At 44.5% G+C, this 24,231-nt stretch overlaps 1 protein-coding gene across 5 annotated transcripts in view; it reads left to right on the forward strand.

Annotated features, from left to right (window-relative positions):
- The window catches only part of LOC139991200 (A disintegrin and metalloproteinase with thrombospondin motifs 7), an 88,947-nt gene that overhangs the window by 60,434 nt on the left and 4,282 nt on the right, over nucleotides 1-24,231 (forward strand). For 4 of the 5 annotated variants that reach the window (XM_072011159.2, XM_072011178.1, XM_072011150.1 and 1 more), the window contains exons 4-11: nucleotides 16,589-16,862; nucleotides 20,242-20,585; nucleotides 21,147-21,421; nucleotides 22,473-22,619; nucleotides 22,787-22,937; nucleotides 23,011-23,100; nucleotides 23,501-23,816; nucleotides 24,047-24,174. In XM_072011159.2, the coding sequence (XP_071867260.1) occupies nucleotides 16,589-16,862; nucleotides 20,242-20,585; nucleotides 21,147-21,421; nucleotides 22,473-22,619; nucleotides 22,787-22,937; nucleotides 23,011-23,100; nucleotides 23,501-23,816; nucleotides 24,047-24,174 (1,725 nt within the window). The remainder of the gene's footprint in view (nucleotides 1-16,588; nucleotides 16,863-20,241; nucleotides 20,586-21,146; nucleotides 21,422-22,472; nucleotides 22,620-22,786; nucleotides 22,938-23,010; nucleotides 23,101-23,500; nucleotides 23,817-24,046; nucleotides 24,175-24,231) is intronic. The other variant, XM_072011174.1, reaches the window with a different exon arrangement.

Genomic DNA, 24,231 nt, shown 5'->3' on the forward strand with positions numbered 1-24,231 from the left:
AAATATTTAACACGTATGAATATTTGTAGATGGATGTTAAACAAGAGCGGAAAATTAATGAAACATGTTTATAGACGTCGCTGTACATTTTTTCATTAAGAAATAATATCCGTTCTTCCGCTGGATTCACGTCCATGTGTTATCTCAGCTTACCTTTTACAGCTTGCGTATACTTGATAACATAGTAGCGTTGGCAGTAAAGAAAATACACGCGAGCCGGTATATACGCGCACAGAATAACGCGGGTTAGCGAGGTTTTTCGCGGTCGTGAAACGAAACGATGCTCTATTATCTACGAAAATATAGATCAAACGTGAATTCAACTTCTTCTCCTTCTTGAGCAACGTCTTTCAGAAAGACTGTACGATAAGTCGGAGTATCTTACTTTTAACGAGTAAGTCGCGCTTATTTATGCCTACCGAGATATAAATAAGGATTGAAAATTTCCGAGACAACAGAAATTCGAACCGATTCGCTAATTAGAGAAACAATCTAGCTGTTCGACATACGATACGATGCACCCTTGTGCACAGTATTCGATCGAGCTCATTCGAGTAGCACGGAGAATCGATAACGTTCCATCGGAGTTTCTCTCCTCCCTCGTGCAAAATATTTGCTAAAATGGGAACTCTCGCAGCGATCTCCTAGCAATTTCTCGACCACCGCACAGCCGCCGCGCCGTGCCGCGTCTGACGCTTATAAAACCGCCTCAATTGGTGGCAGTCGCATCCGCGTTTAAAGCGGCATCCGTATCCGGCGGATTCGGTTCGGCGAAATTACATTTCCAAGTTGGCCACGGCTCGCGGAGAACAGTCTCGCCAGCGCCGCAAAACCGAAAGGCGAAATTTACGAATATGAACGTATATCCTCGACATCCGACGGGTGTGGTATCGCGAGAGAAACTCGCACGGAAGTTCGCCGCAGGGAGGAAGGACGTAGAGCGTAGAGCGTAAAAGGTAACGCGGTAACGGCGCAGAAGAGGGAAGAAAGAGAGAAGGCGCGGAGGTGGTAACGAAGCGCACGATCTCGCGAAAAAGAGAAGCGCGAGAACAATGGAAGAAGCCGAAGGTCGTGCGAGTGGATAAGACGCGGTAAGAGGGGGGAGGAGGGATAAAGGGGAGAGCGGATGCGAAAGAGGGAGGAGTCACGAAGCATGCATCGACGCAATTTGCTCGCAGCTTCCAGATAATGATTTAATTTGCCATGGCTTGGCAGATTTATGACGGCGCACCTCGCCGATGCGTCCACCTGTAAACGCGCGCACCTATTCTCTCGAGTGTCTGCAATCCACGCGAACGCAATCAGCTTCCAGGCGAATTCGAGTACGAGTAACCTTTTGCGTTCCTGGATTTATGCCGCCTGCGACCCGTCGTGTTCTTTCGAGTATCCCGCTTCGCACCGCAACCGATTCTTGAAATCAACGGAACAGCTGAAAGAAGGCTATTAGCGCTGCTTATTAGCCGATTACCGCACCGTGCCGCATCGAGTCGCGCGATTGCACCGATCCTGCCTTACACGCTAACGAGTCGATGCAGACCACAACTCCAGAATGTTAATTTTTTTTCGATTTTGCCTTTGTACGAAGCAACGATTGAAAATCGGAAAATATCGTAATTTAGATAGATTTGCAATTTCATTTCAGCTACGTACGTAGTGTTTACCAATGAATATTCTTGCAAAGCAGCGTTTAATTCGTAGAATCTATCAAACAGGTAATTCGGAGAAAGTACAAGCGTTTCGCTTGCATAGTATCTAACTTTGTTAAAAGTCCAATAACCTGCTACGATTAATGTCATCGAAACAGAGTCGAACCTCGAGTAACTGTGATTCCGGAAATCCGAACCAAACGATTTCTAAATTTCGCACTCAAGAGGATTTTTTCAGACTTCTTCCTACACTACGAAGAAAATGTGCAACTTTAATCTCTCGAATTTCTACGTCTGTGAAAGATACCTTTTCCGAGTATTATGAATAAAATTGTAGTATGTAAATAAAAATAAAAGATTGGAGAAATAAATACATGTACGAATGAGAAAAGGTTGAATCGTGAGAGGCAAAACCAGATTAGATCGCATAGGTGGTCCGGACGGAGGACGTTCGAACGTCCGTTCTGTTGAACGTGGAGGAGCGTAAACTTCCCTTTGTAAGGGGGCGGATTCTCACGCAACAGCAATTTTGTCTGCTCAATTTTCTAGAGGAAGTCGGTCGTGACCGCTTACCGCTCGCGGCGATCGACCTTCCCGATGTTATACAGAGACACGAAATTTTGCGAACTCGTCCCGCAAGTGCAACTACGCGGAAACTGTAACCTACCGTGACGTTCGTTTCTATCGCTCGATAAAGACAAGCCCGCATCGCTATGGTTAATTAATTGGTACGATTCATTTCGATTCGACCGTATGCGCTCATCGATCGAATTGTGACTTGTCGAATTAAATCATGAACGCAGTTTGACGAAATTACGCGCGTTCGTGCTACCATGAATTCATCGAATTTGACTTTGATACATCGGGACAGTCTGCCTCTGATTCATCTGTGACCAGCGTAATTAGCCCAAGATTCCTCGATACGGTCTTCCAACCGGTGAATATGGAATCAGTGACAAATATCAAAATCGCTCGCGTTGATCGCCCATTGTAGAAGAGGAAAGACATCAAATTCGGTTAAGGATCATCGAAGCAATTCGAATCGCGAGATGATTCTTCTTACACGTTCGACGATGCGTTTATCGGTGTACCGTGTAGGTATAATCACCGGAAATCAGATTCAGGATATGTCGTCGATTACAATCCGTCGAAGGCAGCAGGTGCGGGAGGCGAAAATTAGCATAGATCCTTGCGGAACAGTAGCCGCATACTTTGTTGTTAATTTCGCCTTGAAACCGTTTTTACCCACGTGTGAGCGTTTTAATGCGCCGAACTATGATCCTCTCGCTATTACGCATGCGATATCCCATTTTATTGCGCCATAAAATTGACGGAACAGAATGCTCGAGTACGCGCAAAGCTCTGGCAAGGAACCGTCATAAAATTTCAAATCGCGAACCGCTTGTACTCTCGGTTTACGATTTGATAAACCTTCGATTTCGACTTATGATCAGCGTTCCGTTATATGGTAACCTTTAAACGTTTTGAACTCGTGAACTTTTAATTATCCATCGCAAATAATAAGCGTGGTACAACGAATAGGTAAAGTTAAAGTTACAACAAATCAATGTCCATGCAACGAGTTCCCCGCGTTATAAATTCTCGGTTTAATAAAGTGTATAAAAGCTTATTGTGTTAGAAGGATTGATATCTCGCAGGTAAAGTACGAATATAAATTATCCCCGTTAGACGTTCAGCCGTGCAAATAAACTGTTTCGCTATATCAGATATTTATTGCATCTTTAGAAACGGAAAAATTGTTCGCCTCTACGCAGTTTCTCCAGATGAATTCGCGTTGAAATATTAGACTGTTGCAAGCGTTCTCTATGCCATTGAACATAAAGCACCAACTCAATTTTTAAGAAACTCCGCGTTCAAAATTAAAATGTACAAGCACAAATGTCGCTAATGGCGGTACTTCGTCTTTCTCCGACTGTATCGCGACATTCTCTTCGTCGAAACTAATCGATTCAAAGTGTCGAGCGAACTATGGAGACGCGTCAGCTTCTCGAACGTCGTGCGTGTATAGCGATCTATTAAAAAGTATTGTTTCGACGACGGTCGTTACAAGAATCGAAATAAAAAATATGGACGTCCGAGTTGGCGAGTTAGAGATTGTAGAAACCAGCGCAGTCATAAAATTACGATGGCACGGCATAGCGCATATTAATTCGTCGTGGCATTTAACGGCCGATAACAAGCTTCAGGCCATCGAATACGTTGGTCGATTCTCGTGTATGCCCTTCTGGGAAGTAATTTTCGGTGGAATCGATGGTTCGTAATCGACGAGGACCCGATCTAACCACGTGGCAGAACCACGCGTATTTACGCGACATGTAAATGAAGTAATCGTTTCGGGTTGGCGCGTCTGCAGTTACGTATCCGCAGTTACGCGCGCACACCAACGGACCACCAAGTGTAATTGGCATCGATACGTAATGTTCAGTAATTTCAGGCTTCCACGGTAATGGTATTATCTGGTGGGTTAATTCGCCGGTACGCCCTCGATAGCGACCGCTTAACGTGAGTTAGAATTGAATTTGACACGCCGATCCACCCTTTTGCTGCTGTCCCCGCAAGATGCTGTACCGTGATCCCTTTGTTATCTTGAGTGGCTTACGGGCACGGGACATTTCAAAGCCCGGCATTACGTTTATTGGATAGCTCGATGATATTAGGATCGAAGCGGTGGAACCTTCTTCGAACAATGTCCTGGCCAAATCTCTCTCAGAGGCCACCAAATGTGAAATGCCAGTCGATTAGGTCGCTTACGTTTGTTTCGATAAATCCTATTTGTTGAATCGAACGACGAAAGATCGATTGCTCGAACCACTCGAAACACTGACTTTTTCTTTATAAGAAAGAAATTGTACCGTGTTTGATCAAAATACGTCTTAGAAACGGAAAAAGAAGACGTCGCCAAGTAATTTTCTATCTTGCAGAATTTTTACGATCGATTCACTGCTACTATACGCGAAGCCAAGTATGTTCGCGTTATTCCAAAGACCGCAGATAATACTTTCGACTATCTACTTGCTCTATGTTCGTGAAACGTGAACAAATTCCAAATATCGGTCTACGTATCTCTAACAAGCGCAGCAAGGCCTAACACGAGCACTATCGTTCAGATCGACGAACTCAGCATGCGAATCTTGCCATGGTTTTCTTTGCGAAGAAATAGGAACCACGATTCGTTGCTGACGAGAATAGGAGAACAAGAGAAACCGAGTGGTTTGTTGGTATCGTTTGGACACTACCGAAAAGCGTCGTTTCTTTATTCGTTATCTCGAATTGCACGAAGTTCTCGTCGCTAGCGGATATCGTCGTCGAAGAATCAAGAAACGGCGGAACGCGTCTATTAAATTTCCAGGAATGATCGCGAGGTACGATAGGCTCGGTCACGCCGGCTGCAAAATGCGCCATGGACATGCATCTTCTCGCGTGAGGTACGCCTCCTCCGTTAACAAATCGCGTTTATATACCCATAAGACGTGATTGGGTCGTTAACGTCAAAAGAACTGTTCGCGAAAAGACAGGGATCGTCGTCGACGATCCGAATCTTCGATTAGCCAGAAAACCGCCGCGTCGTCGAAAATATCGTTTACTCGAATTTACGTCTTCGTTGCTCTCGCGAAACGTCAAGTTTATCGATCCCCGTTCCCGAGTCTTTAGCTTCCTGACAAAGTCTACATTTTTTCCAGATCAAAGAGTATTAACGGAAATCAGGATAATTCGGACGAATACGTTTAAGAGAAGCGAACGTAGAACGCGATCGCTTTGAGGAGTCTACTTATTTCGCGAATATCGTTGATGTAGAAAGACTCGTCGGAATCGTAAAATTTATTAACGAACGATAAATTCACCGTTTGGGAATCGCCCTATCGAATCGATCCTCGAGAAAGGACGAAGAAATATCTCGTGGAAGAAATATTCAACGGTTATCCCGGACCTATAAGCAGCATCCCGTTATAAGGTTGTTATTGTGACTGTCGAGCTACCAATTGAAAGAGAAGAATCGCGGAAAAAGAAGAGATGACGCGTCGCGCTTATAAACTGCTTATAAGCTGCTTATAAGCCGCTAATAAACCGCTTCGATTATTATTTATGGCTCTGTCTCGCGGTAATGAGAGACGTCGAGCAACTAAATGGGCTTGAGAATCACGCGTTGATTTAGTTTCTTAGAATTTTTAGCCGAACGAAACACTAGTGACGCTGATACGTTACAAAGAAAAAACAAGATATCTCTTTTTATTCGAGCTATCGATTTCAGGGTGTATGCTAGGTCATTTATCGATTGATTTTTTAATTCGAACGTGTATTCGAACTTTTTGGAACGTGTATCGTTTTAGCGTGTTTTCTTTGTCGGTTAAATTATCTATATCCATTTATAGAACCCTCTCTACTTCGCTTAACGCGAAGGACGGCAGTGAAAGATTATATTCCGATCAGAATTTGTAATTTGGCGTGTATAATGTGGCGTGTATATGGAAAAATCGGAAATAACCATAGGAAGGGATAAAGAGCAGCGATTTACCGCTCGCCTTTCAAAAGTTTACGCGTACCGATCGATCTCAGCGTCTCGGTCTAATTTTCTGATCCCGATACCGGTTTTTTTTCGAGAATCGAACCATTTTACTGTATTCTTTTTGTCCCTAGCATATATGTGATTAGTGGCAAACAAGAATGTTTCGAGTACAGGCTAACGATACTTAATCGAAACGTGTCTCGATTATTCCATCGATTTACTCGATCTTACCTAATCTAACAGACATAATATTAAGCCACTTTAGAACGAGTGAGCAATTTTTTTTTTTTTATGTCGTATACTCCGAAGCGTGAACCGAATCCATAGCGAAGGAAAGAAATAGAATTACGATGGACAGTGGTAAAGGAAACGAAAGCCAAGCATCGGTGGCTGCAATGGCTTCGATCTAGTAGGGACCAACGGCAATTAATTATTTACGCGTAGATCTAGCCACCAGCGAAAGGTTAGGAGGCGTGAATACAGTTGGTATACACACTTGCACGCGCACGCAATTTGATTCAATGTTCGCCGCTGTAGGGGAACAGGTTCTCCAGAGTACGTGCCGAGCCGGATCTGAATACGCGGTTAACATATAATTATCGGTAGTAGGTAATCAGAGGAGAGCTGCTCCCCCCCGTCCAATTAATGCGTATCTATTTTGATGGATCTAAATGAACGATGGGTGGTCCTTATTACATTCGGTAATTAAGCTTTTAATCGATCGCCTGACTCATCTCCACCAGTGGGAAAAAACGTTGATGAAAGGTTAGCCGTACGTACCGTGCGCTACCTTCCACTCGCTTTCTCTCGAGACTCTGAGAATCGTGAGAAGCTTCTTGAAGAGAAGCATATCTTGTTTCGTGGATTCCGTAGATTCCGATCGGACCTTCGAAACGTTTAAAACCGTAAAAATCACGATGAAGATCTTGCCAAGAGTATTCCAGAGTTTGCATAGGATCTACGGGCAATTCCGAAGTTGTAGCATCGATCGACGGAGAGCGCAATTGGCTCGGTGCGATGGAGGGTTTGGAAAGTGGCTCGATCGAACGATCATTCTCGAAAACTCGAACGAAACGTCCCCCGGAGTGGTTCGTTGCTGGAAGATTCGAAACACGCAGTAGGCCTCGAACACGTCGGGGATAGTAAGTAACCAATGTACCGTCGCGAACTGTGTTTATGGGCGTCGCAATCATCGAGCAACGGCAGCCTTTTTTGTAAAAGCCAACTTCTCGGATAGCCATGGAGAGCGTTTGCATGTACATAGTGGTCCGTGGTAGCGATCATTATGCACCACCTACACGGGAGGTTCGTGGCAACTATTCTAATGACGGCATAAATCACGTTTCTCCGCAGGAAGCATTTATCATCATCGAGATCCACGCTCCTCCCTCTTCTCCTTCCTTTCCTTTCCTTCGTCCGCTATCGATTTTTCCGTCCACTCTTTCCCCCGGCTTACTCTACTCCTTGTGCAAGCTATTCTGTGCAGCTTGAATTGTTGCATCCACCTTCTAGAAACCACCCCGAGGAATACGAACTCTCGCATGCCTTTTATCAAGAAATCAAGTTCCGCTACTCGAGGCAACGTCAACTTTCTTCTTCCTTTTTCGCGTTGACGCGCTCAAGAGTACAGGGACTGGCAGACAGCGAAGATGCGAGAATTTCTCGTTTCGTTGGAACGCCTCTCGTCCGCGTGTTCATTAAAGATTAGTTTAATGACGATGGGCTCGGTATCGATCACTCTTAATCGCCGCTGTTGTGCGTTGTTTTTAATGTCACCGTGATTGATCGATGACGTAATTAATTACGGTAATGACTCCGTAGCTCTCGGTAGTTTCACATCAGCCCGAAAAATATCACATCCCCAGAGGGCTGCTCTTTATATACATATTCATCGCAGATCGACATTACCGAGGTTAAGCGGTGTTTCAATTTCTTCTTTAGCACGATGCTATCTATGTTTTACTTTCTTATGGACACGGTACTTGCCTGTAAAACACAAATATCGACCAGATCAATGAATTATCGCAACGACACTTTATACACCTACCGCTTGACCACCTTTTGTAATACCTTTTAACGTATAATAAATCCATCTACCGAATCGTAAAGTTTCCAAGGCACGATTTTCTCGGTATAACGCGGAAACGTTCGTGATCAGCTATCGATGGTCGTGCGAGAGAGCGGTGCATTCCTTGATCTCGTTACTCGTACTCCATCCACCTTGGAACGGATTCCTCGAACTCTCGTGATCAAGGCGTTACGTTCTTCTACGCTGAATGAACCGATTACTATCGCCGATGAAATAAAAGGAGTCGTTACTCACCGGTTGCGATCTCGCTGTTGTATCTGTTTCGCTGCTTGACAGGAAACGCGTGTAACGAAAGAAAGGCGCGGAGAATTTATACCTTAGCGAGGCTAACGGTGAAAAAATTTCTATACGTTGTCGATTCCTATAAAATTGACACCGCACCAACGATGTACGATGTACGATGTCGACATCTCTGTTGGCAAATCGCTGAAACTATATTCGATCGATTAGCAAATATTTGTTAACGCTTAAACGCGAGTTTCTTAAAAATCGAATCCCGTCGAAACGTCTAACGACTTGATCGAAAGAAGAGAATGAGCCGTACGATGGCAGCGCGTTGATCGATAATGCCTAACGAGCAATCGCACCAACGACTCCGGGTGTAATTGAACGGCGAGAAGCTAGACAATTAACGAGCAACGCACCGGTCGGTCGCGAGCAAAAGGGTTTTTCAAATGGGGGATCAGGGACGTAACCTCGGTTCTCTCGTGCTGTTACAGCGTTGCGACAAGTGTACACACCCATGCTCGCGGTTAATGCGTCTTGTCTTCTGCGAGGAAACAAGCGTAAGAGGAACAAGCGATCGGTCGCGCAGCCTGACGTCATTCTCGATCCTTCGCGCGATTAGTCGACGAGCGGCTGCGCCGCGCGAACGATATCGCGCGATTGACATTTCGAATAATTTATCGTCTCGTTAAAATACATCCTAGCGGGGCAGAAGGGCGTAATCCCGGTACTGGCATCGATACATCGTCTTGCAACCGCTTCTTCGGCTCCGTCACGCAATTAACCCCTTTTTCCACTACACGTCGACGCAAACACGATACTACCATTCAGGTGCCAACGCTTGGAAAGAGACGTTGCTGCTTGCTTATACGCCATATCGAAACAACATTTCATAAAATGTGTTCATCGCGTGAAATCCGCGCACCTCCGTACATCGCTCGTATTACGTGCGACGAACGGTTAATTCGAACGAACGTAGCCACTAAGAAGAACCGCCAACAACGCCTGCTTTCCATTACCGAAAATAATTCGTGCCGAAAGAATCTATCGATTGGAACGAATGTGAAACTAACGTCGCTGTCTGGAATGGGATAATGCGAACCGTAAAAGACGTTTCGGCGAATCAAGCATTTTCAAATCGAGTTTCCATAGAGATGGTCGAGCACTCGGAGAGAGAGAGAGAGAGAGAGAGAGAGAGAGAGAGTTAAAGTCCAGGAACGAATTGGAAGCTAGTCGAAGGGATATCCTATAATTTGACTAGGATCGATGTTCGTATTGTAGGAAATTAGTTTAAATTCTAAAGCTCGATCGTTGATCAAATCTCACGATTTATGGATATTTTTAGAAAGGCGTTAAACTAACTTTGACCGCTCGTCGGAGATTTCATTAGATCACAAATAGTATAAATTATTTTTAAAATACATCGATCTTCGTGACAAAAAGGGCAAAAAATGGGAGAGTTTCTTCACGTATGTTGCAAACATATGTTGCATCTTGAACAGAATCGAGAGTTTAGAGCACAAACGGCACGTGAGTATAAAAATTCTATAGAATAAGAACGAGGTACTCTACTTCTGCGTCTTCTTAATCTCTACTTCGATGGAATGTCTATTACTCTGTAATTTTCCAATTATCGAGTACATATCTCGCATAACAGTATAAAGCTTAATCGAGTCGAGCGAAGTAAGAAATTGAGGAAGGCGTGTTCGGTTGGCGAACAAATAGCAGTTAATGAATTTATCTGTAGTCGTTATCGGCATCCGGACTGATCCAGAGCACATTTTTTCCGCGACGGATGAGTCACGAGAAAGAAATAGAAACGAAGAAACAGGAGGATCGAGCTGGCAAACGACGCAGATGCGATTATCGGCTCGATCCAACGGGGACGGGTGTAGAAGACGGGTGTGACCTCGGGCAATTACGAAAATGGGTGTAAAGCGAAGGAGTGAGACGAAGAATCGAAAAGGTGACAAATCACGGGCATTGTCTCCTTGCTGTAACTTTAATACTTTACAAGCCGTCGAGCCAATCAAATTCAATTAGCTTTGACATTCGTTAGCGACTGTTCGCGTCGATGACAAATCGGCAGAACATACCTGCGCGATCGATGAACGATACCGAGGAAAGTTTACGGAGGAACGGTCTCGCGAATACGCTGCAACGTTTACAGAAACGAAATACCGATTGTTGATTCTTCACGGGATATAAATTGCTGATATTTATCGTACGGTTAATCACCTCAACTCCGTGAGAGTAACGCGATAAATTTCTTTGAAATTTTGATTACGCAACTGCATTAAGAGTTGCCATATGCCAAGCGATTTACTTCTAAAAAAACGTGATTTTCACGCTATTGTGGTAGGAAATTGGTATTGATTCGTCCATTTCAAGGTGTTTTATAATGGCATAATAAAAACTTATTAACCGTAAACTATCGTCGCTTGTTAGCAACGCCTGTTGGCATAATTGTAATTTACAAATTGCGTTACAGAAACGCTTGAATCGTGAAACAACGAAGGAGACTTTCGCGAATCAATCGACACTTCCACCAGGCAACTTTTTAACTTTAACTCACTCGTAAAATCAATTCGTCTCCATAATCGATTTTTCAAATTCTAAATTTCCAAGCTGTCGCGATACCGTATAAATTATAGAACGCTTGTTTCTGTACAGTAATAATAAAATCTTTGTTAGAATCGATGTTCGTTCAAGCGAAAGCAACGTAACGGACAAAGTGTTAGCTAGCTATCGAATCAAGCGGATAGGATAACAAGGAACGTACGAGACACGACAGCGAATCCAGTGGACATGTCGACTAGGAGTTAAACGTACGGGTATGTTTAGTACTACTTGAATGTACGCGTACCGATATTCAATTTCAATAAGCCGTACAAGTGTTTATCTCGGTCGCAACACGTGCAGCGTGAAAAGCGCATCGACGATCTGTTGTATTGAATATCGAGAGATGTAATCGAGGCGAGTACTCGCGAGACAAATTCAGTGTCGGTCGCTGGTCGGTCAGCCGCATCGACAACATTGTCACGAGCGTTACGCGGACGCTTATCGACAAGCTTTGGCCACTATCGAGAATCGCGGATGGTACAGAGGCTGCAGTTGGTTTGGACGTGGATTTACACTTGCGACACGAAGCGGTGGAAAGGAGAAAAGACTCAAAGGCGTAAGCGTCGCGGAGCGTTCTCCGGTCCCAACTGCGAGCATGGGCGTCGACGGGTGACAGCATTGCGACCGCCCATCGATACACCTCGTTGGTCGGACAACAATAATTTATATATGCTAGATTGTACGCCGAGGTAGCCTTAACGTTTGCAGCGTATTGCCACGCGCGAGAATAACGACTGTTCGGCGACCATTAACTAACTACAATCGAGTCGAACCAAGTCCGATCGCCGGTTCCCGACACATTATGCTAATCCCACCTACCGTGGCTGTCCCTCTCTCCTTCGTCCCGCCTCACGCTCCGTCTCCGTGCCTTCTTTCCGTATCGACCGCGCGTTAATTAACTCGATAGTTTACGCGAAAACCTCGTTCCAGCTGCTGAACTTTTCCTGTTCGCGCCAAACGTTCTAGCCTTTCTCTTTAGAAAACTTCGCCTCTTGTATCGTTCCAATTGTTGGTAACGAATCGATTAAATAATTTCATTTGTTACGGCGCGTAGTTACCGCTTATCGTATCTTTCCATTTACCTCGCATTTACCGACAGCAAACAAAGGTTTAATCCGTGCTTCCTCCAGGATATCGACGATCGCTCGTTTACTTTTCTTTCTTTTTCGCTTCCGTCTCTCTTTTTTTACTGAAATTTTGACAGGTAAAACTTGTACGTAACAACTAAAACGTAACAACGATCGAGATTGTCCCTTGGTATCGCTCCTCGAAGCAAAGGCAGACTCTCCTCCCTGTCCCCGAGGACGTTATTTAACGTATTTGAGAAGAACCGCCCTCGAAGTCGCAATATCGATGGAACCGATAAAATTGAAATAATTATAATTTCTTTGTTTAGATCAGAGACGATCAGATTTAGATCAGAGTTCGGACAAACTTCGTACTAGCCAGTTTGACGTTATTTGACGCTTTGAACGTTATTAGGAAAAATATAGGAAATCTTGGGAAACTTTCAAAGTTCCGACGAATAGCTAGGTATTTTGCAACGGAATAACGGAACCAGTCAACGAGCTAGTTTCCCTGTAGAATCGGATTGCTCGAAACGGAGTGGCGTCGCGAGAGGCGACTAGTCGGTCCTCCTGCTGCCTGATATCTCGCGTGTTCGCGGCAATTAGAGGAAGGTGTGACAGATACGAAGAGGTTTTGCCGCGAAACGGGCAGAGAGGAAGGTGCAGAGCGTAACGCATGGCCGGCCATAAATTATCGGCCGGTGCACTGAATTAATCGGATCCTAGAAACGGAGGGGAAGACGGGGCGGCGCGCATACATCGCGAAAAGGAGTCGGCCGGGGCCATAGAACGGCTGGCCAGCGATCCGACCAATTAAACGAACAAACAGACATCTAAATTGGACGGTTGACCTTTATAGAAATATATTTACTTGCGATTGGATGCATTGAATTCCCGCGGCAGGCCACGCATGCGCCGGACTCGAAATAACGAACGGCCGGTAGATCGTTCGATCGATAATGTCATCATCCATTTTCATTCACCGGTTCCAGTAACAGCTCGCCACGACGAAATTACTTAATTTGCGCTTCGGCTTCTCCCCTTCTCGGCTCTTTTGTCGGGATTCCGATCGTACGTTATCGGGCAACAGCGAATGATCTACGACTGTTTCAGATCGTCTTTGCCGACCTCGCGCTAACCGCGCGCAATCGCTAACTCGTTCGAACTATCGCTTCGTTCTATCAACGAAACGGAGCAAAAAGCGAACGTCCGATCAACCACGACTGCACAACGGTGCACCAACGGAAAGTTTAGACCGGACGAGACCGTCTCTCGAGAATTGCCAGTGTCGGTAATTATCTGCTCGCATAATCTATTCTATTTACATACTTTGGCTGGAAACATTCTGGCTGCGAAGCCTGCTCGATCGTAATCCGGACGATTCCATCGAAGAATTCGATTCGAGACGCGAGCGTAACAATGGAAGCTGATTAACGTCGCGCGAATCGAAGACGCAGAAACGAACGTCGAAACGGAGCAATCGATTCCGTCGACGAGAGACCGAGGTTCACCTTCGCCTCGAGATAAATCCGGATTAGTCCGATGAGGCAGTCGGAAGCGACGCGCTGAATCTTAAGGGGATAAGGTTACAGATAAATACATATAACGCTTTGCAGTTAACCGGTTCCACGCACACTCGTAAACGGCAAAAGGGATAGGGAATTTATATGGATGCCACTTTATGTAGATCCGACCGGCTAGCTAATAAACGTATCGAGTTTACAAATAAATTTAACGTCCATTCAACTTCTAAATTCAACATCCATTAGCGATATGCCGCAAAGTGTCTCGCTATAAACTATAAACGTTGTCGCTTGAAAGCTCCAACGTCGCGTCGAGCCACTGAACGTCTCCTGCAAATAACGCGTTCCAGCTTGCTCTCCGTTCCACTTAAATATTCGGAGTTTCCGGATGACGGACGGTTAAAGAAAGGAAGAAATACATGACGTAGAAAATTGAATTTTCTTTGAAATACGCAGACCCTAGGCCGTTGTAAACCTGTCACTTTGTCGCTCGAATTCACGTTTTCACTACAATGGTACTTTGCGGTATCCTGCGTTACCGTCCTTTAAAACATCCCACGGAATGTCAGAGTTATTTTCTCGATAAAGCTCGACCTGTAAGAATCGAGGGATTCGCTTTCTAATATCTACACGATGTAAATCCTACCGTAGCAAGATTTAACAAAAATGTAAAGGTCGATAGGCAAACGCGTTCGCGCTCCTCCAGACTTGGTTACGACTCAACGGCTTTTTTCTTAAGATTCTCTGAAATCGTTGTGGAATCGGTGTCGTGACACATTCGGTGAACGAAGCCGACGATCTCATATTGGGAATAAAGAGTGCCGATTGAAAAGAAACGAGAAAAATCGAGCGTATCGTTAACCGAACGAACGACAATGTTCGTGGCGTGGTTGAAGCGTCGAAGCCACCACGGCAACAAATCACTCCTTATATAGTCGATCGGCGTTTCTGCGCGCTTAAGATGAAAAGAAACGGCGCAAAAAATAAAAGGTAGCCGCGGAAGGGGGAGAAAAAGATGAAGATGAAGGAAGGAAAGGAAAGGGAACGGCGACGAAGAGAAAAGAGGAAAGGAGAGAAGAAGGATCGAGCCGTGAGGCCCCATGCGGCGCTGAATCACGCTCGGTCCTTTTTCACTTTGCGCTCCTTCAACGGTGCGGTGCCTCTGTTGCAGTTGGGCTTACTACCTCTTTGTAAGGCTGGCGCCGTGATTTTTCACGGTCGGCGTCGGAGAATCGTTGAAACACGGCCAACCCTGGCTCGCTCGACTTGTATTTCAGGCCCTTCGCCTGGCCGTCTTTCCTATTTCTACCGCGCCAACCTAGCTGTATCTCCTCCTCGAATCGATCATTTCCCGCTACATATTTTTACACGGAATTCTCGGTTTATAGGACTCTCGTATGAATTCCGATTTCGTTCCTAAGATTCTATGCTCGCTGAAACAGCTATTCGACCAAAGTTGCTCGCCAACCGATAAAAATTTTTTTATTCCGAGTCGCTCTTTTCTACCGAGCAAGGAGATAAAGAGAGAGAGAGAAAGAGAGAGAGATCGTTTTTTAAATTTTGACACGTCGGCTGACGATTTAACATCGTTAGGATTGGACGGTGCGAATTGGAAACGACGATAAACGGTCGACGCGATCGAGAGATTTTTAATGAAAGAACGGAAGGACGCGTGAAAAATGAGGCGCGAATTCGAAATTCGTATCGAGTGGATCTATACGGTTGTGGATGTTGCACTCGATCGTAACGGCAGCGATAAAGGGGAAACGGATAAAGACAGCGATAGCGGAAGAAGCGAACAAAAAGAGTGGGCGTAAAATGAGAATTTGTAAATCGAAATCAGACGATGGGTGTTCCGCCGATCAATTGCTATTTGACGGAGAATGGTGAACACTATCGACGATCGGGAATGATTAATGACACGGCACAGCTATAAACGCGGTAATCTGCACCAGCATCGAACGAAACCGATTTTCATTATACCGTTTTTCGTTTCCAAGGTGTTACCCACGAGGCCCACCTCTACGTACGCCTTTCGAAACGGCTATTCTTCGATCTCCGACGAAACGGACAGAGTCATTCTTGAAATAACAAATCAAAATGAACATAGAACGAACGATTTCGTAAGAGGAGCAACAGTTGTCCGTTTAGAAAAGTTATTTTAGAGATTGCTTTAACGCGTTAAATTATTAGGATTTTTGTCAAAATGTTTCTTCCGAGATTTAATGTCTAAAACGAGAGAGAAAGAGAGAAGTAGCGTTTATGCAACGTGCATAAAATTCTATTACACTGCATAAAGTTTTGCGGTAAAGTACTTAACTACGTTCATAATAGTTGCAAGTTCCACAATTGAGACAGAAGCACAGATTACTACTCGAGTGTAATAACCGTCGCTTTAACACGAAAAATCTTTATAGGTGAAATTTCTCTTATATAGTCAGGTTCGCTAAATTTTGGATGTAAAAGAAAATGTAATCGTCGTAGTAACGAAACGTAAAGCTCGGCGTTAGTTTTTAAGACAGACTTTGGTAAAGAATAATTTCATAATTATCGAACGTCGAAAGACTTTGACGGCTAACAAAATCACCAACAAAGTCAACGTAAGAGAACCGAGTTTAAATGTTAAAAGTTTAGAATAACGCAATAATAATAATTTCAAACGGCAGGAACGGATCTCGAGGAAGAGGATAGAGCGGGCGGCATCGAACCGAGAAAACGCACGTTAGCGAAACAGAAGCGACGAATTCGGTAGACGGAAACTATCGCGAACACGTTTGACCGAGAGAAAATCCCGTGTAGACGGTCTCGCTATGACACAATCTCGGTAGTTGTCTTTGAATAGAATCGGAACAAAGAGTCCGTGTAAGACGATAGTTGGTTTCGTGTTTCAGGCGGGCATGCTGCGTGGCGATGACGGGGAGTTCTGGTTGGAACCAGTCGCCGTGTCCCCGGAAGAAGAACAAGTTCGGCCGGAGGTTCGGCTGGAAGACGCCGGCGCCGAGGGCCGTACCACGGCCGGACTCTACCGGAACTCGGTGCTCGGCAGGCCGCATCTCGTGTTTCGTAGGTCCGTGAAGCAGCCGCAGCTCGAAATCGGCGCCGCCGGCCGCACCAGACGCCGACGAAAAAAGAAGAGAAAACTGGAGAGAAACTGTGGCACTCGCGGTGAGAATCCACCGACACCGTTCTCCCCTTCTACTTCTTCCGCGCAGCCTTTCATTGCCTCTCTTCTTCTTGTCTCTCGAAATTCCTTCGCCTCCTCCTCTTTCTTCCCTTTCCTTTTTTCCCCTTTCGTCCATCCTTCTTCCATCCCTTGGTTTCTTCGCTCCACTACTTTCGATTCTCGATTTCTTTTTGTTCCGGCAAGGACCGGGACGAAAGGCGACTATTAGCCGCGCGCGTCTGTCTGACTCTTTTTTTTCTTGTTCTACTTGCTGAACCGTTCGATCGTACACCGATAAAATTCTTCGAAACTTTAACGCGAAGGAGAGGAACTTTTGTTACAACGATGAAATTTATTATCGGCTAAGGGTAAAAGGAAATTAACCGAGATTGCGAAAAGTTACCAACCAACCGATACCGACGTAACAATTCGCACCTTCGTATTCTTATTTTTACTCGCGAAATAATTACGGGCCACATTTTATGGAAGGAACTTGCCATGACCTATAATTTAGATACTAGGTCGAATCTCCAGTTTTACCCTCCCAACTCGTTCTCTTCCCCCTTCGTCCGTTCTTCTTTCGATTTCTCTCGCTAGGAACATTTATGCCGTCTGAGGCTACGGGGTAATTGGATACACGAGCTGCAAAGCGTGGGCGTGTCGACGCCAAACGTTATCTGCTTATCGATGAAATTGCTTCGGGATACGACAAACGTTACCGCACGAAAATTTTTCTCCCGTTAATTACCGACTCGTGTAATTAGAGATTATTTCAGTATGCAGCCAACGCGGTTACAACTGTTTCTAATTAGACGACGCTATTTTTGACATTTTTATACTCGTTTTTCCCGTTCTATTCGCACGCGCTGTATCTTTAAATGGATTCTGTTACTACGTTCTGTTATTACGTATAATGAATTTTATCGTTCTAGTTGCGTTACGTAACAACTTTAACGTAGATCATCCGTAGGGTATAGGCGTAACTCGTTCAACGGATTACCGCCAACTTTTTACCATCCTAGATCTTTATCCCAATGTTAATACACGACGGGTTTCTACGATATATGTGCATACGTAACAGATAGAACGTAAAAGATCGAGATATAGCTTACTGCCTACTAATATACAGGTAGCATAACTTGTTAGCAAGCTCGACAGCAAGAAAGATATTATCTCATAATCTTATAACGTTATTAAATAAAGCTACTTTTATTGTTATTAAATCTTGGGAGATTAGGATTTTCCTTTTTTTTTTTTTTTTTTTTAGAATCGTTTGGCTAATTGTAATTTTAATGACATACATTTTTATATACACGAGTAGGTACGAGTTTAATTGCGACACTCGAAACTCGTAGTTTATTTCGTTCGATGATACCAAAATCTGTAATAGGGACAAATTGACCGTGGCACGATATATCTCTGTCAGTCAACTAGAAGACTAGTTCTCGATGCTGACCGTAAATCAATTTTAACAAATGCTAAAGCCACGCCTTGTTTCCTCCCGTTTGTGCTTCTCGAACGCCATCGCTGCCGTCGTTGTCGTTGCCTGAAACGGCACTTCCGCTAATTACACCGATACGAAGTACAAACGATGCGTGTTCGACATAAAAAGAAACCATCTGCAGTCTAACTCCGCGTCAACGAGCTTCTAATTAATAACGAACCAACCAACCAACAAATAACGAACAAAAGAAGGAGCATAGAGAGGGCAAAGATACGAAGAAGCAAATGGAAGACGAATGGGCAGCGGCACCTACAGCGAGAACGGACCGATATCTTTTTTTTTTTCTCAATCTTCGTGTTCCCGTTCTCATTCCCATTCCCATTACCATTCCTATCCCCGTTTCCCTCCCACGACTTCGCACGGTGGCCCGTTCGTTCGCTAGCGGCGCGTATTACGAGTATTTATGCCGTTTACGTATAATGTAATTGGACGCGTCTCGATATGGAACGTGGGCGTTCCGACGATGTTTTCTACTCGTTCTTTCACCGGCACCGACATCTTTGATCGCGTCGCGAAAAATTGCAACTCGATATTTACGAGCTTGTCGGCGAACGTTTCGATAAAATCTCACCGATGATCCGTCTTCGTTCGGCCACTAATTATCTCGAAATTAGATATATCGATATACGAAGCGCGGAAGTGACTTATCACGCGACGAGTCGTCGGTATTTCTTAACGACAGAATAGGTGTGTCGACACAAACCGTGTTCATAAAATCTGTGAATCATATAGCGTTTCTTCCACGATCTCGCTGTACGTTTCGATCGATGTCGGATAGAGTCGAGACCTTCCGATTTCGTATTTTTCGTTGACGAAATAAGTAGCTAGTTCGATGGGAGAAAAAAGCAGGCCGATAGATATGGAAGTAAGGTGTTTTACGTTCCCCTCTCGTTGCGAACGTTAACGATGAAACGGAAATCGATAGTTGAACTTCGGGCAAAGTGTCCAAAGGAGCGCGATTAATTCGGCTAATTTGGTCACGAATTTCGAGAGTGTTGATCCATGGCCGACGTGTTTGCCGCGATTCCCGCGTGCAACCTATTAACCGAGTGACGAGACCGCGTTTCAGCGGATTAAACGACTTTACGGAGAAACCGATACGAAGGTAAGATCCGAGCGGGCTGATAAGCGGCAGCGTGGTCGACGGGGGATAATCCAATTCGCCGCAAACCCGTAATTAAGTACAATGAATATCCATTTCGGCAAGCGGGCCGATCTATCGGATGGCTCGAATGAAATCTTAATTGCACGCCTCTGCGATCGAGCAATCTGCATAAATTAAGAGACCGTCTTACGTGCTCGCGGTGTGTACGTCTTTTTCGAGATAGAACGTACAGGTTAGATGCGCAGATAGCTCCGGTAATTTCAAACGTTGAATTACCGAGCAAGATCGATGGGTCTGCGTGAAAATTAAACATCCGTTTCGCGTTTTTCCGTCTTTCCTCCATACGTAATTTGTTGTTCGACCAGTCGATTCGAAAGGAATCTAAATAGAGCTTTTACGATATTTTAACGATATTTGGCACGCGCGGACTCGCGTTTTCGAATCGGTCGATTTTACCAGAGCCACGTGGAAAACGACAAGTCGATTTTCCCGTAAATCGACACGTTGGATAGATCGTAGATCAGCGGGTATATCGGATCAGCCGTATCGCGTTGGATCGCGTCAGGTAGCCGAAATCCGACAAACGATCCGACCCGATCATTAATTATTCCGGTCGGCATCGGTTCATCGATGACCGCATCGAGAAAATGGAATTCCTTTTCACGAAAATCAAACGCGACCGCGTAAAGGGGAATTCCATTGAACCGGATAGGAATTTCATATCGAGCGGGATGCTAATCAAAGACCGGGGGGTTGCGTTGTTGTTGTACAGAGCCGAGGCGGCTGACGGAAACACGGCTCGAATGGCAAACGCAACCAGGACTGGTACAGGTTCAAGGACGAGGCCGAAGAAAACATCATCAGACGAAACGATGGCAACGTGCCAAGAGATCGATCAGCCGACCGCGTCACGTCGAGGCTCTCGTTGTCGCTGACACGACGATGATGGCTTTTCATCAGGACGGCGACGTTGAGACGTATCTGCTGACCATCATGAACATGGTGTCCTCCCTCTACCTCGATCCTACCATAGGGAATTTCATTAACGTCGTCGTGGTCAGGATTATCCTTGTCGAGGAGGACGACGCGGAAGTACGTGCGAATTACGCCGGTGATGTGCGTTACGTTCAACAACTAGATGCACGGCATACTTTACACGATACCGTGTTTTATCTAGTTTACTATTTAACAATCAGATATAAGATTCGATAAAATCAACTTGCTTTCTTCTAAACAGGCGACTACGGTCAACCGGTCGAAATGCCGTTGCAATATCGTATTAATGCTTTCGAAGTAATCTTGTTATTGTCTATCTATCTATCCATCTATCCATCTATCTATCTATCTATCTATCTATCTATCTATCTATCTATCTATCTATCTATCCTGTTAACTAACGACGATTATACTCGGGTATTCCCAAAACCGCTTAACAAAGTGTTGAAACGAATCGACATCGCGCGCGTTTACCATCCATAAAATATTGGATCGTTTCGTTGGTCGAACGAATCACGAGGAAAACGTTTGAATGCTAGGGCGATGTCGAACGTTCGGATCGGTTGACACGCTCGTAAACCGTAGCCACTGAACGATCGAAAACGAATTCCACGGCGGGAGAAAATGCGCGCATTTCTATTCAACTGGCCGCGAAACGGCTCGACTAACGTCTGTTTTCAGCAAGGACTGGACATCACGGTGAACGCGGACAGGACGCTGTACAATTTCTGCAAATGGCAACAGAAACTGAATCCGGCGGACGACTCGCATCCGAATCACCACGACGTGGCGATTCTGGTGACGAGGGAGGACATCTGCTCGAGAGCGAACACGCCGTGTAGTACTCTGGGAGTGGCTCACGTAGCCGGCATGTGCCAGCCGGACCGCAGCTGCAGCGTCAACGAAGACAATGGAATCACGCTCGCGCACACCATCACCCACGAATTGGGACACAAGTGAGTGGAAACGTTCGATCGATCTTTGACTTAAGAAAAAAAAAAAAAAAAAAAAAAAGAAAAAAGAAACAAGAAATAGATAACGATTCCATCGGTCGAACGTCGCTGGCAAACTTGCCTCTAAATTTCCGCTGAATTTTCCGAGAAAAAGTAGCGACTCGTCGGAAGTGAATTATCTTCGCGAGACTCGAGTATTACCTCCGTGTAATCCAGAGAAATTTATTACCTCTTTTTTATTAGATCCTTAGAAGCGCACTTAGTCTGGCCAAGCTTCTTTGCCTCGCAGCGATTACCCCAAACATATTTCATATTTCTCGGTGATCAAGAATCCTCGATTTGGCTAACTTTTTATCGACCGGTAGTACGTTTTAATGATATATTTGAATTTATATTCTGACTGGATGACTTGTATTCTCTTTGTCTCCTGACATTAACTCTAAATGTGACAAACTAGACTCGTAACGGAGTTCAACTTTAATCTCAATTTGTCTTAACCTCTGAAATTTAAAGGCGTATGAAACATAAATTATCATACTGGCTGCTGTTTCCTGTCAACTTGAAACATATTCAAAGTACTTTCGCCGTTTTATTTTCCCCGTTTCTGATCAAATTTTCGTTGCCGTAGAGTTCCACTTTGCTTCTATTAAAAGTTCACCATTAAATATCTGCTCTTTCTATTACGATCATCCACGTATCAAAGTACCAAAATATTATAAAATACTATCAAAACGCACGCGCGTGAAACTAACTGATATTATCATCCGCTCGACGCGCGAATCGATTTCACGCATTAAAAAATCGTCGAATCCGTAATAAGAAAAAAATTGGCCGAATCGACGCGTAACTTGTTTGGTCAGCTAATGGAGAATCCAATTCCCCGTGCTCGTTATTAAGCGCAATTTGCTTTTATTAATATAATAACCGATAACGCGACCTCGTTATCGCGTTTGCCGCTTATTTGGCTGGAATCGTATCGCGGGCAGACACACGCGAAATCACGATTCGTCCGAAATCGAAATGATTCGCGACAATGACACGATTTTCGCTCCAGCTTTGGCATGTATCACGATACGGAAAAAATCGGCTGCAGCAAGCGAGACGGTGACACCCTGCACGTGATGACGCCGACTTTCGAGGTGGACACCATCGGCGTCGCCTGGTCCAGATGCTCTAGAAGGGACATCACCAATTTTTTAGAGTAAGAAATTTAAAAATCTCTTTCGACAACATCGACTATCGTTTTAGATGTGTCGTTGGAAAAGTCTGAACAACGAGTTCGATTGTTTTGCTAGATAGCATGTGTTCGAAGCTTTAAAAACTTTAGGAGAAAGAAAGTTTCTAAAGAAAGTTTTAAAACTTCTACAGTCAAGGGAAAGGCGAATGTTTGGAAGACGAACCGGCAGACAATGATTATTCGTATCCAGAGTTACCGCCTGGCGCGATGTATAACGCGGAGCACCAATGCAGGCTTCAGTTCGGCGTCAGGGAAGCTTCCGTTTGCTCGCCCTTGCAGGAGGTGATGAACAAAAGTAAATCGAGTACGGGGCAATTTTAGACCGGTGAATAGAGATCGGTGATTTTGTTCACAGATCTGTTCTAAATTATGGTGCATCGTCGATGGCACTTGCACCACCATGCTTCATCCGGCCGCCCCGGGGACACACTGTGGCAAACACATGGTAAGAATATTAGATGCGTATATTATATGTAATTATACGTGTATAGCGTTATGCGATTGTAGTTCCCAATGAATAACAATTACCCACAAATTTATATGATTAAACTAATCTTTCATCGCGTCGTCCTGTCATTTCGTATTCGAGAAGAAACAATAGAAAATAATATCGTAAGATATAATGTTGTAACAACGAGAAATATAACATTAACGGATAACGATAAAAATAAAAAAAAAACAAATAAAGCGGTCATTCTCGATGTTCATTTGTCCTCTGGATATTCATAACGTTCTAAAAAAAAAAAAAGAGAAAAAAAAATGGATAAATACTCCGTCATTAACGAATAAATAAGTCAACCAGCCATTAAACCGATTTTCGATAACGTGCGCGAATTTTGTCATAGTGGTGTCAGAACCAGGAATGCGTGCCAATTGTGGACAAACCGCGTCAAATCGACGGCGGATGGGGCGAGTGGGGTTCTTGGAGCGAGTGCTCGAGAACCTGTGGTGCGGGCGTTTCGATCGTCGAGCGGAAATGCGACCATCCGGAACCAGCGCACGGTGGAAAATTCTGCATCGGGGAAAGACGTCGATATAAAATCTGCAACACCGATCCATGCCCGGAAGAAACGGCCAGTTTCAGAGCAGTTCAGTGCAGCCATTACGACGGCAAAGAATACAAAGGGAAGAATTACACTTGGCTGCCGTATTTCGATCAGAGTAAGCCACTAGTTTTTGGACTCTTTCGTCGAAGATACTACGGACAAGTACTTTTCGCGATAAACAATACTGTAAATAACGCTAAACGGTTTCTTGCTATTTGAGAGTAAAAAAATTATCGAATTTAATAAACAGTTGAAAGTTATTTTTTGCCAAGTAATCTACGATCGTTCGATATTCCATTCGACTTTAATCCGTACAATACTAATGAATATCGTCCTTGATTGAAGCGGAACCCTGCGAGCTATATTGCACCGACACAGAGGAAAGCGTGATCGTTCCATGGGGTGAAGCCGCTCTCGATGGCACACCCTGTAACGTTGGTACCAGAGACATGTGCATTGCTGGAATCTGTCGAGTCAGTCTATTTTTCTAGACGATATTTTCAACAATATCCCTATCTTTCGTTCTCTAT

The sequence above is a fragment of the Bombus fervidus genome, chromosome 1 (genome assembly GCF_041682495.2).
Source record: "Bombus fervidus isolate BK054 chromosome 1, iyBomFerv1, whole genome shotgun sequence".
NCBI classification, from domain to species: domain Eukaryota; kingdom Metazoa; phylum Arthropoda; class Insecta; order Hymenoptera; family Apidae; genus Bombus; species Bombus fervidus.